Source organism: Passer domesticus, chromosome 8, assembly GCF_036417665.1.
Source record: "Passer domesticus isolate bPasDom1 chromosome 8, bPasDom1.hap1, whole genome shotgun sequence".
Classification (NCBI taxonomy): domain Eukaryota; kingdom Metazoa; phylum Chordata; class Aves; order Passeriformes; family Passeridae; genus Passer; species Passer domesticus.
The window spans coordinates 33,721,949-33,733,638 of record NC_087481.1 but is presented as its reverse complement, the minus strand read 5'-3'; the positions used below and the strand labels follow the sequence as shown (position 1 = coordinate 33,733,638).

At 43.1% G+C, this 11,690-nt stretch overlaps 1 protein-coding gene across 3 annotated transcripts; it reads left to right on the top strand.

Moving 5' to 3' along the window:
* Positions 1–1,008: 1,008 nt before the first annotated feature.
* Positions 1,009–11,288, top strand: PRXL2A (peroxiredoxin like 2A). Of its 3 annotated transcripts, none has more exons than XM_064430275.1 (6): positions 1,009–1,166; positions 7,161–7,340; positions 7,689–7,780; positions 9,617–9,757; positions 10,510–10,674; positions 10,807–11,288. In XM_064430275.1, exons 2-6 carry the CDS (start codon positions 7,163–7,165, stop codon positions 10,903–10,905), a joined length of 675 nt encoding a protein of 224 aa, XP_064286345.1. In that variant the 5' UTR covers positions 1,009–1,166; positions 7,161–7,162; the 3' UTR covers positions 10,906–11,288. The 3 variants fall into 3 exon arrangements, with proteins under 3 accessions (XP_064286345.1, XP_064286346.1, XP_064286344.1); XM_064430276.1 differs by lacking the exon at positions 1,009–1,166 and adding an exon at positions 1,331–1,339; XM_064430274.1 differs by lacking the exon at positions 1,009–1,166 and adding an exon at positions 4,334–4,492.
* Positions 11,289–11,690: the final 402 nt, after the last annotated feature.

Below are 11,690 nucleotides of genomic sequence, written 5' to 3'. Positions count from 1 at the left end.
GAATTTAAAAAGAATGACACAGTCTCTTCAGCATATTGTTTGGTGTTGACAGAGAACCAACTCACACTGATTAAAGAGAAAAAGAAGAGATATTGTTTCATGTGTTTCCCAGGAAAAAAGCAGCCACGAATTATTAATCCTTTCAAATTCCCCATCTCTTTCAGGCAGTCTGGTAATGCTGTTTCTGCCATGAGGTTTGCTTAGGTTATTTTTTACTGCTGCTAAAACTTTAGTGCTTTTTATAACCCATTTGATTTCTAAAATAATGTGTGTAGATAAAAGCATAACTACCACAATTTTGGGAAAAAAAGACTCAAAATCTTTTCCTTCAGCTGTGTGATCCCATGCCATTCTGACACGTGCAATGCAACATGGTGCAATAGGCTCTGTCTTGCAGAACTTGCTGTTCCATGTGGCTCACTGGCAGCACACAGCTCTGCTGCAGGAGCAGAGTGATAAGAAAAGAAAGGCCATTTTGTCTAGTTGAGTTTGGAAAGCGATGAAAAACAGTGAAACAGTGGTTGGTGGAATGTAGACATGCCAGTACCGTCAAAAGGATTATGTTCATTCTCCTCAGCTACTGTTGTGTTACAGACCAGACTGTTCTGTCACTGCTACTACCTTGCTGTTGTTGTTGTTGTTTGGGATTTTAGCTGCCAGGTTAACAGGAGATCTCAGGAAATAGTCCCAAGGTAGTGAAGACAAGTCCTCTTGAGTTTGTGGTTGGCGTGGTGCCCAATGACCACAAGCATCTGAAGAGCGTGTTTGTTAAACGATGTTGTGACATGTTATTGGCTGGCTTATCTGAGCAAGTATATTCTTGAATGCAATATATATGCAAACATTTTAAGTGCCCCATTAATCAGATTAGTTGAATGATAAGCTCACAGCATTCTTGGACTCAGGTCGTTATGGGCTGGGTGCTGTTTTTGCCTTGCGTACTTAAGCTCTGTATCCCATAATGTATTTCATTTTTTTTTCTTCTCTTAGGCAGAAGCTACAGTGGGGACAATGGGCTCCGAGAGGGCACAGAGAGCTTCGATCCGTTCCAGCCGCTAACGGCGGGGCTAATCCGCACGGCCGCCGGGCCGGAGGGCACCGAGCGGGGCGTGCGCGGAGGGCGCCGGGGGCGGCGCCGGCGGCCGCGGAACGGGAGCGGCGGCGCTGTGAGTGCGGGGCCGCGGTGCGGGGCCCGGGGCCGCGGTGCGGGTGCGGGCTGAGCGCGGGGCCGCGGTGCGGGTGCGGGGTGCGGGCTGAGCTTGGGGCCGCGGTGCGGGTGCGGGCTGAGCTTGGGGCCGAGGGGGTGCGGGTGCGGGCTGAGCTTGGGGCCGCGGTGCGGGTGCGGGGTGATGGTGGCTGCGGGCCCGCGTGTGCTTGCGGCGCGCCGGGGCTGGGCGGGACAGCGGCGCTGTGAGTGCGGGGCCGCAGAGCGGGCGTCCGGCGGGTGGGAGCGCCGCGGGCCCGCGCCGTGCCGGGCTGTCCCTCCCCCGGGCTGTCCCCCGCGGGGTGCTCTCTCCTCCCCGCTGACAGCCGGGGGCAGGCGGCGATCGCGGGCTGCTGAGCACCGAGGGGCGGCCGGGGACCCCGCGGCTCTCGCCATCCCGAGCTGTCGAGGTTGAAATCCTACACATGCCTGCCCTCGTGGTTTGACGTTTTGAGAGATCCCTGCTTGCCAGGGATAAGGCCAACTTATCCGGTGTGAGCAGGCACAGCAGGATCCGTGAAGGATGAAGAGACTCCGTGCTTCGTTTCTCGTTTCATTCGTGATGTGCTGGTTGGGTCCTGGGTGCAATCGCTCAGCTCAGGAAATCCACCTTCGAGCTGCTCGAAGGACCAGCTTGGAGGCCTCCCAGCCTTTTCTTTATAACCGTAGGGGCACTGTTCCCATCAGACCTGGCTCATAGCAGGCAAGGGGAAACAAGGTTGTGTGGAAATTATTGTGCCCTGGGTGGGTGTGTGGTGATGTGTTACAGCCTCGTCCATGCATAGAGCCCCTCTGCCTTGTGGGGTGGAGTTGAAATGTGTCCATTTGCTTGTGTCTTTGCTTTTATTGACGATTTTGCTGTTATAAATTGTATAGTGTGGGAAATGTGGAAGTTAAAATATAAGCAAGGCCTAAGAACCCAAAAAGGTGGGAAAATCTTTATTTAAGCTTGAATCTGCAGGACTTAGAACTCTTGGATCTGCTGTGTGGGAACCAGAGGGATCACTTGCTGCCCTGCACCTGCTGTGCTGTCAGTAAATGCTGACTTGTATTATTGGTGGGTTTGTTGGTATTCCCTTTCCTCCACCACCTCTTCAGACCAACTCAGAGTGCAGCTTTCCTGCTCTGCATCACCAGCAGACCAAGCTGTGAGTTCATCCTGTATTATCTTCAGATATGGAGCACAGAACTGCAAAAAGTACCTAAAATATCTCATATCTCCATGGTATCCATTCACTGATTCATCAGAGATCTGAATTTTTCCATACACAGTGTCTAGCTGTCTGTTCCTTCTCAATATAAAGAGAGCTGGAAGATTTCCAAAGCAGTGTGCCAGAGTTCTTTGCTCTCCCTTGCTCTAAAGAAAAGGCTTGTTGAGATGTTGGGTTTCTTTAAAACAGTCTAAGAATGGGGGTAACAACTAACTTCCTTTCAAAGGAAGGAGTATGGTTTCTGTGCTTGACACAGCAACTTTTTCTACAGCTACAGCCATGGAATTCAGTAGTGAACCATGCACAAATTGGGAAGAAACCTAAAAAGATGATTGTTATTCTCGACACAATGTGTGCTTTGTTAGGACTTTACAAAGCTAAAAAGAAAGGAAAATAATCCCTTGTGTTGTGAAAATTACAATTATGCCACAAGAAATGCTAGGAGGCTTCTCTGTGCATTGATTTTTGTGTTTACAGGCCATTTTAAGTTGGAAGAGTACTCCTAGGTTTCTCCAGTCAGATCCCTGCTTCAAGCAGGGCTAAGTTTGAAGATCTGTCAGGTTGCTGTATTTTGCAATCCTTAATGGTATTTAAACACTCATGAAATCTTGATGAGCATGTTACCAGGTTATTGTGAATTGTAAATTTTCTTTATAGGAGGTAGCTTACAAAGGTATTTGTAATCATGACTCATTTGGGGGGGAGGTGGGAAATGTCTCATAAAAAGCTCAGCCCAACTTGTTTGGGATACGCAAGTTCTGACAAAGCTCTGAAACATTTTTAGGCTTGATATGGAATGTCTTGGGGAAGCTGGAGTGGGAGGGGAAGGAAGAGCAAGCAATGGTCAAAACCACTTTAGGCTATAGAGTATTTGTTAGTGCAGTCCAACTTGCAAGACAGTTTTCTTTTTAGGAAAAGTATGTGAGGAAATCTGTTTGCTACTCTGAGTCTTACTGGCATCTTGAAAACAGAGGGACACAGCTGCAGTGGGTCCTGTTTACACTTAAAATAAATGTTTAAGGATAGCTGAATGACAAGTTTTTCTTTGGTTGTGGGTGGGAGGGAAATGAGACATCTAGAAAACAACTTTTAACTGGTCTTGACAAAAGTGAAGACCATCCACTTGCACTTAGGATCAAGTTGTTCAAATTCTGTTTAACTGAGTACTGATAGGTCATAAAATAACTCACTGTTATTTTGTAGATCTCTTGTGGTCACCACAAAAACATACACACAAAAATATGTTTTTCCTTTTTTTTTTGGCCTGTACTGTTTAAAGAGGAGTGTTCATTCTTTTCTGGAAGTTTTAACAGAGTTGAGAGTTGGAAGATCTGATAGTCCCAGAGAAAATGATGCTTTTTAGCAAAGGGATGTTGCCACTAAAGCAGTGACTAGAAACACTGGGTTAGTTCCCTGTAGAGGTACAGCCTAATACTAATAATTTTTTTTTCCCTAATATTGTGCATTGTGATGACTTTTTAATTTTTTCCAGGGTTGTTTGTAATGTTTTGGCATACAGCATGCATGTGTGAAGGGGTTTGATGTAGAATACAGGGAAATATGTGAAGGGGTTGGATGTAGAACAGGCTGAAGCACAGGGAAAATGTTACTTGTGAAAATGCCCAGTTCTACAGAAGAGTGTGGCTGAGCATGCAGATTTAAAAGTTTTGTGCTCTGTTCCAGCTTCAGAAAGGCTTTCTGTAACCCCTGTGCCTACCCGCCCCATAAAAAAGCTAACCATGCGTTCAGTTAAAAAACAACCCAGAAGGTGGAACGATTAAGATCCCTTTAAACGAGCCTGGCCCTGGATTGGACAGCCGTGCTGGCTGCTGTCACTGCTGTCACTGGGGCAGGGATTGGCACAGCCCGGTCCCGGAGAGGGGCAGGCTGCGGGCCGGGACTCCTCCCCAGCCCTTCCCCAGCGCCGTGCAGCGCAGCCGGGCTCCCTCCTGGGCTCCCCCCATTCCTCCCGGGCTCCCCTCCCTGCCGGGCTCCCCTCCTTTTACGCTTCCCTCCCTCCCTCCTGCGCTCGCCTGCCGGGTTTGGCGGCCGAAGCCCAGCAGCCTGATGGGTTCTGGTGAGTGCTGCGCCCTGTAGAGGCTGCGGGGATGCTCTCCTGTCTCCTCTCATGGATTACGGCTTGTAGGATGCTTTGTTGTGTCGTCTCATTGCTGCTCTGTGTTTAAAATCCTGATCTGTTTGTGTTTTAATGTGTGGGGGGGGTGGAGGGTTGTGGAGTCGTTTTGAGCTTCAGATGTCCTTAATAAACAGCAGATTACCAGAAATGGAGCTGCTAGTTGCAAATGCTCAGCTGTTTTTCAGTCAGTCTCGGCACTTGGGGTTCAATGACGTGATGTGTCAGGGCTCAGCCTGTCTCGTTAGCAAATGGTTTAATAATCCTGTCTGCTGCTTCCCATGCATATTTTTCAAAGTGGCTTATTCTGGTGTTTGCTTAGCAGGGGAGGAATTTAGGTATCACCCTGCAGAGCTGCATTTTCCTTTTTCCTATTTATATAAATAGCAAAAAAATCCCATATTTGAATAACGTTGGGTTTTTTGTCACTGTGTGGAGAGTAACAGAGTCCAGCTACACTTAATGATCTCCTGGATCAGTAACTACTGATCAGAAGCTGACTTTTAGAGATGTTCTTTATGCTAATAAAAATGAAAAGGTATGTGAGAACTACTCATTAATCACTTGCCACAAATTTTGTAACATTTTTGTACACAAATGATGTGCACAAGGGTTTAATAGTTGGGTTCCCCTCCACTGCCTTTAATATAAATAAAAAAAAAAACACAAAAAAAACCCCAAACAACGCTTCTTGACCTGATGAGATTGAAATCCAAATAATTGGGTAATCAAACTCTGGGAGGGAGCAGGGCTTTAGCCAATTGGGTATGCTACAGAGATTTTAAGTCTGAAGACAAGGATATTGCTGCATTACATACATTTGGAGTTACATTTTCATCATTCCAAAGGCTGGGGTCAGGATGGTCTCTGATAGGTGTCAGAGGCAGATATTAAAAAATGTTATTACAACATGACTTCATGTTTGAAAGAAGTATGTAAAGAAAGCAGATACAGTCCAGGAAGTTTTGCCTTGGTTAGAAATAAGTGGTGAAACAGGGTAGGATCTGTTCTCTTATCTGCATGATGTTTGTGTAAACTGGCCTTGTTTCTTGCTTTCTTGCTCAGGATCATGGGTTACTTACGTTTTTAGATACCATGATACTGCCTCCCTTGAAACCAAGTATGCTGTTAAAAGAACAATGTGATCTGTTTTTACTTTTTGTTTCCCAATGTTGCATTTGTTTATCAGTAGTATTCTGGAGCTGGGTTTAAGGATAGAAAGGGGTTTTCTCAAAGAAAATTCCTGGCACAAAATTGAGGAGCTACTCCTAATTGTTTCTGAATTCTGGCAGCAGCTAGCCATGGGGATAAGGATGATGTGTATGTCTGGCTTATTAGCAGTCACAGTTCAAAAGAGTAATATTTTCTTACATTTATTGAGGTGGGAACCTCACCCATACAAAAGTATATACAGGCAGCAGTATTTACCAAAATATTCTATCAGGAAATACGTTTTTTGTGAAAAAATTTTGATTCTCCATAATATGTAATGCTACAGTTGTGTGAATGCAAATATGCAGCTCTTGCAATGTGAGTGTACAGTGACTTCTTGTGCTGCCAAAACTTCAGTGACTCTTGTACCAGTTATTACCCAGCGCTGGATCTTGAACTTTGTCCACGAGGCAGGGCTGTTGTGATTTCCAGCATCCTCATTAACTGATACTGCCTCACTGGACGCCCTTTTCAGACTTGTGAAATACTTGCAAGGGTCAGGTTTGGGCTGTGGGGGGTTTGTGGAAGGTGGTTAAACAAAATTACCTCCTAACTTGAGCCACCACACGCAGGGTTTGTAGTTTAACGGTGGAATATTTGTGTGTGATGGTTGCCATTGCAATGCTGTCAGTTCCAAGTGGTGTGTGAGTGCAGGCTGCTTGTTCCTGCTGTCCTTTCTGCTTTAGCAAGAGTGGCAGTGAGTTAGCATAGAGAAAGGTGCTGTCCCAGGCATGTTTGCAGTGTCAGATCACTGGGTAATAAAATGGTTGCAAGTCTACATTTTTCTGTCTGCAGGCATGAGCTCCAAGTTTGGCTTTGTGCCTGCTTGGTTCTCAGTGGGGAACTGTAAGGAATGTGAAAGGTTACCAGTTATGATGAACCAGATATAGCAGGTTTAATTTTGCTTTTTTTCCCCAAGTCTTCTATAGTGTATTTGTAAAGTTCACTGTTTAATATAGATTAGCTTGTGTAAAACATTTAATTTACAAATACTTCTCTCTTTTTTTTTTTTTTTTGAAAGAAACTGCTGTCTTACTGTAATAATTTCGGTTACTGGCTAATAATGTACAGGTTATATTGTTAGAGGCTCTTTATTACACACATACACTTCAGTCATCTTTCTCCTCATTGCATCTGAGCAACGTTAATGTTTTTGTCTGGTGGCAGGGAAGGATAAAAACATCTTGTCAATATCTAGTTTTGATGTGGGTCAGGCACAGAAGCGGAATGTAATCTCTATCTTTTAAAACTCCTTTCAGTACATTAATAAATATTCAGATCGTCGCCATAAAACTAAAAATACCTGCATGAGCTTTTAGTTGTTTTAATCCAATTCCTCATCCTCTAGCATCATTGATGTTCAGTGTTAGAGGTGTCTGTTCTTTGTTTCTCTTTCCAGAAATGTCCTTCCTCCCTGACCTGGGGGCCTTCACCATGGGCATGTGGTCTGTTGGCCTCGGAGCCATTGGTGCAGCTGTGACAGGAATCGTCCTTGCTAACACTGACCTGTTTTTGTCCAAGCCAGAAAAGGCTACATTGGAGTTTTTAGAGGAGATAGAGCTAAAAACTTTGGGATCAGGTAAGATTCTGGCTATTTCAGACCATGTTCTTCAATAATTGGACTTCTATAAGAACCTAAGGCCAGGGTTGGCAGCTGTTTTCTCAGTCTTTCCTAGTTGCCCTTGATATCCAATACTTGTGGTGAAGGAAAAACAACCAAAACAGTTATTTCTGGATGAAACAAGAAACACTTCTAAAAATCAATAATGCAATAATCTCCCCTTATACATATAGAATTTTTTTCCTTTTAGAACTGTATTTGAATGTGGAATTCTCTGCAGTGCTTTGTGTTGCTCCATAAACTATTAATTGTTATAAACAAGACTGACTGATATGATTGTTGGTGTTGTTTCTCCTGTACAAACAGAACAAAGGACATTCAAAGCAGGTGAACTATGGAAGGAGAATGGTGCAGTGATCATGGCTGTACGAAGACCTGGATGATTTTTGTGCAGAGAGGTACTTGCTGGGCTTGGGGATTAATTAAGAAGGGTTGAGGTCTGCTTGCATAGATAGTCTGTAAATAAAGGGAGGGGATGAAGAGCACAGTCATCAAATACATCTGAAAGGTTTTGTTTCATGGCTAGAACTGGTCACCAGCTACCAGCATACTTAGTTTCCTTTGCAGCTGGTTTGTATGGTCCAGGTCCTGAGCTTTTTCCTTCTGAAGGTGATGGTTACGTGATTTTTACATCTGCCAGGGACCTAGCCCATGGTAATTAGAAAGGGAGATTGCACAAGATTCAGATGGTAATGAGTCTTATGGGCTATTTTTATAAATGTAGTCCAAAATAAGTCTCTGTGAGCCAGGTAGTGTCTGGTCAAATACAGTCCAAGACTGGGTTGGCAGAAAGCCATCAGATAAAGCTCATCTGCAGAAAAAAAAGTTTGTATTGACGGAGTACCTCTTGGTTCTGGGTGCTAAATGTGAGGCAGGAAGGTACAGACTTTGAAGATAAGGAGTTTCTGTTCCAAAACAAGGTGGGTTGGAAAACAAATTTTGATCCTTAAGTTGACATTAGGCTCCTTGGGTGGAGCTCCTTGGAAGCAGACACCTAAAACACGATTTGAATGTACCAAGTGCCCGGGAAGGAACAGCCATAGCTTGCACCTTGGACAGTATGTTTCTCATAGCTATAGGGAAAAATAGTTATTATGTTGTTACTCACTGCTCTGTAACATGGAGTAATTAATATTGTAACCTCTTCATTAAGGCATCTGCTTCCATCAGTAGTAACTGCTGAAATACGTGTAGAATTCATGGAAGGTTCAAGTGCTTTGCTCTCTGAACAGCTGTAGCGTCACTGGGGGAGAATGCACTTAGGTGCCTGACTCTGTAACTTCCACACACAGTCAGTCAGGAATCCCAGAGTGATTTTTTATTATTGGCAGTAGTAGTATTACTGAAAGTTTCAAATCTGCCTGTCTGTTTATCCCTATCTGTTTGCTCCTTGGTACTCAGTGAATTTTAGGTCTCCTGCTAGCCTTTCAGTTAGGTGACTGAGAGTGATCATGTAAACTGTGTCCACTGTTTTCAAAGTGTGGATTTGATTTTTTATGTGGGAATTCTGTCCACTAAAAATGACCTTTCTCCATGGGAGGTAGGAAACATATTTTCAGTGCACACTCTGATCTGTTCAAAACCTCAGGGATCTTTATATAAACTGTGCAAATTAGGATTTCTTTAGGAGAACAAAAAACCCAGCAGATGAGTGGTGAGACTTTATACTCTTACACATGAGAAAAAGCAATTTTGCTTCTGGGATACTGAAAGTTTACGAAGAAATTCCCTGGTTTATTTTTCACTGGGGGATTTAGGAAGGAGAGTGTATTTTCATTACTTACTGTAAACTTGTGTAGCCTGCTTCTGCACAGAACCCTCAAAATACTTTGCAGAAGGACTGACAATGATGGATTTCAAGTTGGAAAAAAGAATTGAAAATTCTGAAAAAGTTACGTGATGTGCAGGCATTATATTTCTACCATTCTCAAATACTTCAGAAGATAATTGAAGCCCTATTATAGGCAAAGTATTTCCACAGCTTTAAATTAAAAATATGTTTTATCCAGTGAATGCTTAGAATCTACCTCCTCCATGTTTAACAAAGAAAAATTGTAGTAAATCTGATGAAGAGCTGCCTAGGTAACGTTTAAGTAGCTTAAATGTTACAGGTCTGTTTCTGGCTTGTGCCTCAAGCTAGAAGTCGTGTGTTTCTGATGGTCTTGAAACTCAAGGTGAAACTTTCCAACCTCCATTTATTGACTGAAATGTTTGGGTTTTTTTCCATTGCTTAGGAGGCTTCCGAGCTCTCCTCTCTGAAACCCCAGCTGTCCAAGCTGGGTGTCCCCCTCTATGCTGTTGTGAAAGAGAAGATAGGGACTGAAGTGGAGGATTTTCAGCATTACTTCAAAGGAGAAATCTTTCTGGATGAAAAGGTATAGTGAAGTTTGTGTTCTCCTTTTGTTTAAAAACGAATCTATGAACGCCCTGTTTGAGGAGCTTGTATAAATAAGTAGAATGTAGTCTGATTGAAAAAGGATTTAGTAGCACTGTAGTTTAAGAAGTTAATTGGCTTTGTTTTTCTATATTTACACATCCTGCTCATCTTAGAAACTGCGGTGTAGCAATGCACTGATAAGTTGCTGTTGCTGGATTATTCCTCCCCTTTATCAGGTAAACAATATGGCCTGTTAATATTTATTCCTTTCTTTCACTGGCTGTGTTTATGATGTGTGAATCAAGGTTTGAAGGTGACACATGTAATTAATTCATGATGTACAGGTCAGATTGCAGTGATATGGCTTGTTCCAGGGCACTGGCACGTGCTGGATTGCCAATCTCATGTCCTACAGAACCACCGCCCTGCTTTCTCCCTAAACCAGGAGACACATTTAAAAGTCATTTGGGTTCTAAAGAAAAAAAGAATATGTAATACTCAAAATCTACTAGATGATCCTTTTATTTTCTCTCTCCCCTCTGCCTGTGTGAAAGAATCATGCTGAATTTTTAAGAAAAACCCCAACAACCAACCGACCAAAAAAATATGTTTATCACAAAGCACTGCTGTTGTCAGCAATAGGGATGTAGGTGTACATGGGGCTTAAATACTTGTGGATGAGCTTAAAATCCACATGAATGAAAAGTCCTTTTCCCTTTGTTTGCTGACATATTTTCTGTTCCCCTGCAGAAAGGCTTTTACGGTCCACGCAGACGAAAAATGATGTTGTCAGGCTTCTTCCGTCTGGGAGTTTGGCAGAATTTCTTCCGTGCTTGGAGAAGTGGATATAGTGGAAATCTGGAAGGAGAAGGATTCACCCTGGGAGGTGTATATGTGATTGGGGCAGGAAGACAGGTACTGCAGGCCATCTAGGAGGCTTTTTAGTCTTGTATAAGATCAGAAGTTTGTTTCCTAGAATTGCTCAGTTGGGCAGTGGACCTTTTGCAGGGAGACATGTCTGAATTTCTCTCTTGTGTCTTTGACTAGGGTGTTTTACTGGAGCATCGTGAGAAAGAATTTGGAGACAAAGTCAGCCTTCCATCTGTCCTTGAAGCTGCTGAGAAGATAAAACCACAAGCTTCATAAGTGGAAAAACAATTGCACATGTTTCTGATTAGAGCTTGAAATGTAGAATGTGTCCATGTTTTGAATGTGTGGTGTAATTGCTTAACTATTTAGTGATCAAAGCACAGGAAAGGTTCTCTATTCAAACACGGAAAATGATGAAAATCCTCTTGGGTTGTTTTTGGTTCCCTTGCAGCCTTCCAGGTGGTCAGGATTTCGACTGGTCCTTTGTATCTGACTGTGTTAATGAAAGGCTGGGTTTAAAATCTGACCTAGCCTAGATGTTTACAGTCAGAGACAGTCGGTTGAAAACCTGTCTACCTAGGGAAACAAAACTCTTCTAAGGCTGCAGTAATGGAGTATCAGCTGAGGGGAAAATATAATAAAATTTTAGATTAATGAAATGCCTTTGGTTTTTGCTTTTTCATTACCATGTAAATATCATGTACGTCTGTGTTCCTAGAAGACTGCACCCTGTCAGTCTAACTCTGAGATTTTGCATTCAAGACGTGCCACTATGTCTGTACAGTGAATTTCTTGTTAGTTCACTACTGGTTCTAGATCTTCTACGTCCACGTGATTTCCCTGAAAGGAAGATAATTGTGTCCTGAGGGCAAGTTCCTTTTTGTATTTAAGATTCTTTTTAAAAAATTTGCATCCTTATGGATGAAATTCTGACTTTTTTTCTTTAGTATTTATGTCCAGGTAAAACTAATTTTAGCGAAAAATATTTATATGCTCTTCAGAGTCTGTTCTTCACAGTTCCCAGAAACAGCACACTAGCAGTGAGAATTTTGAGTGATTCA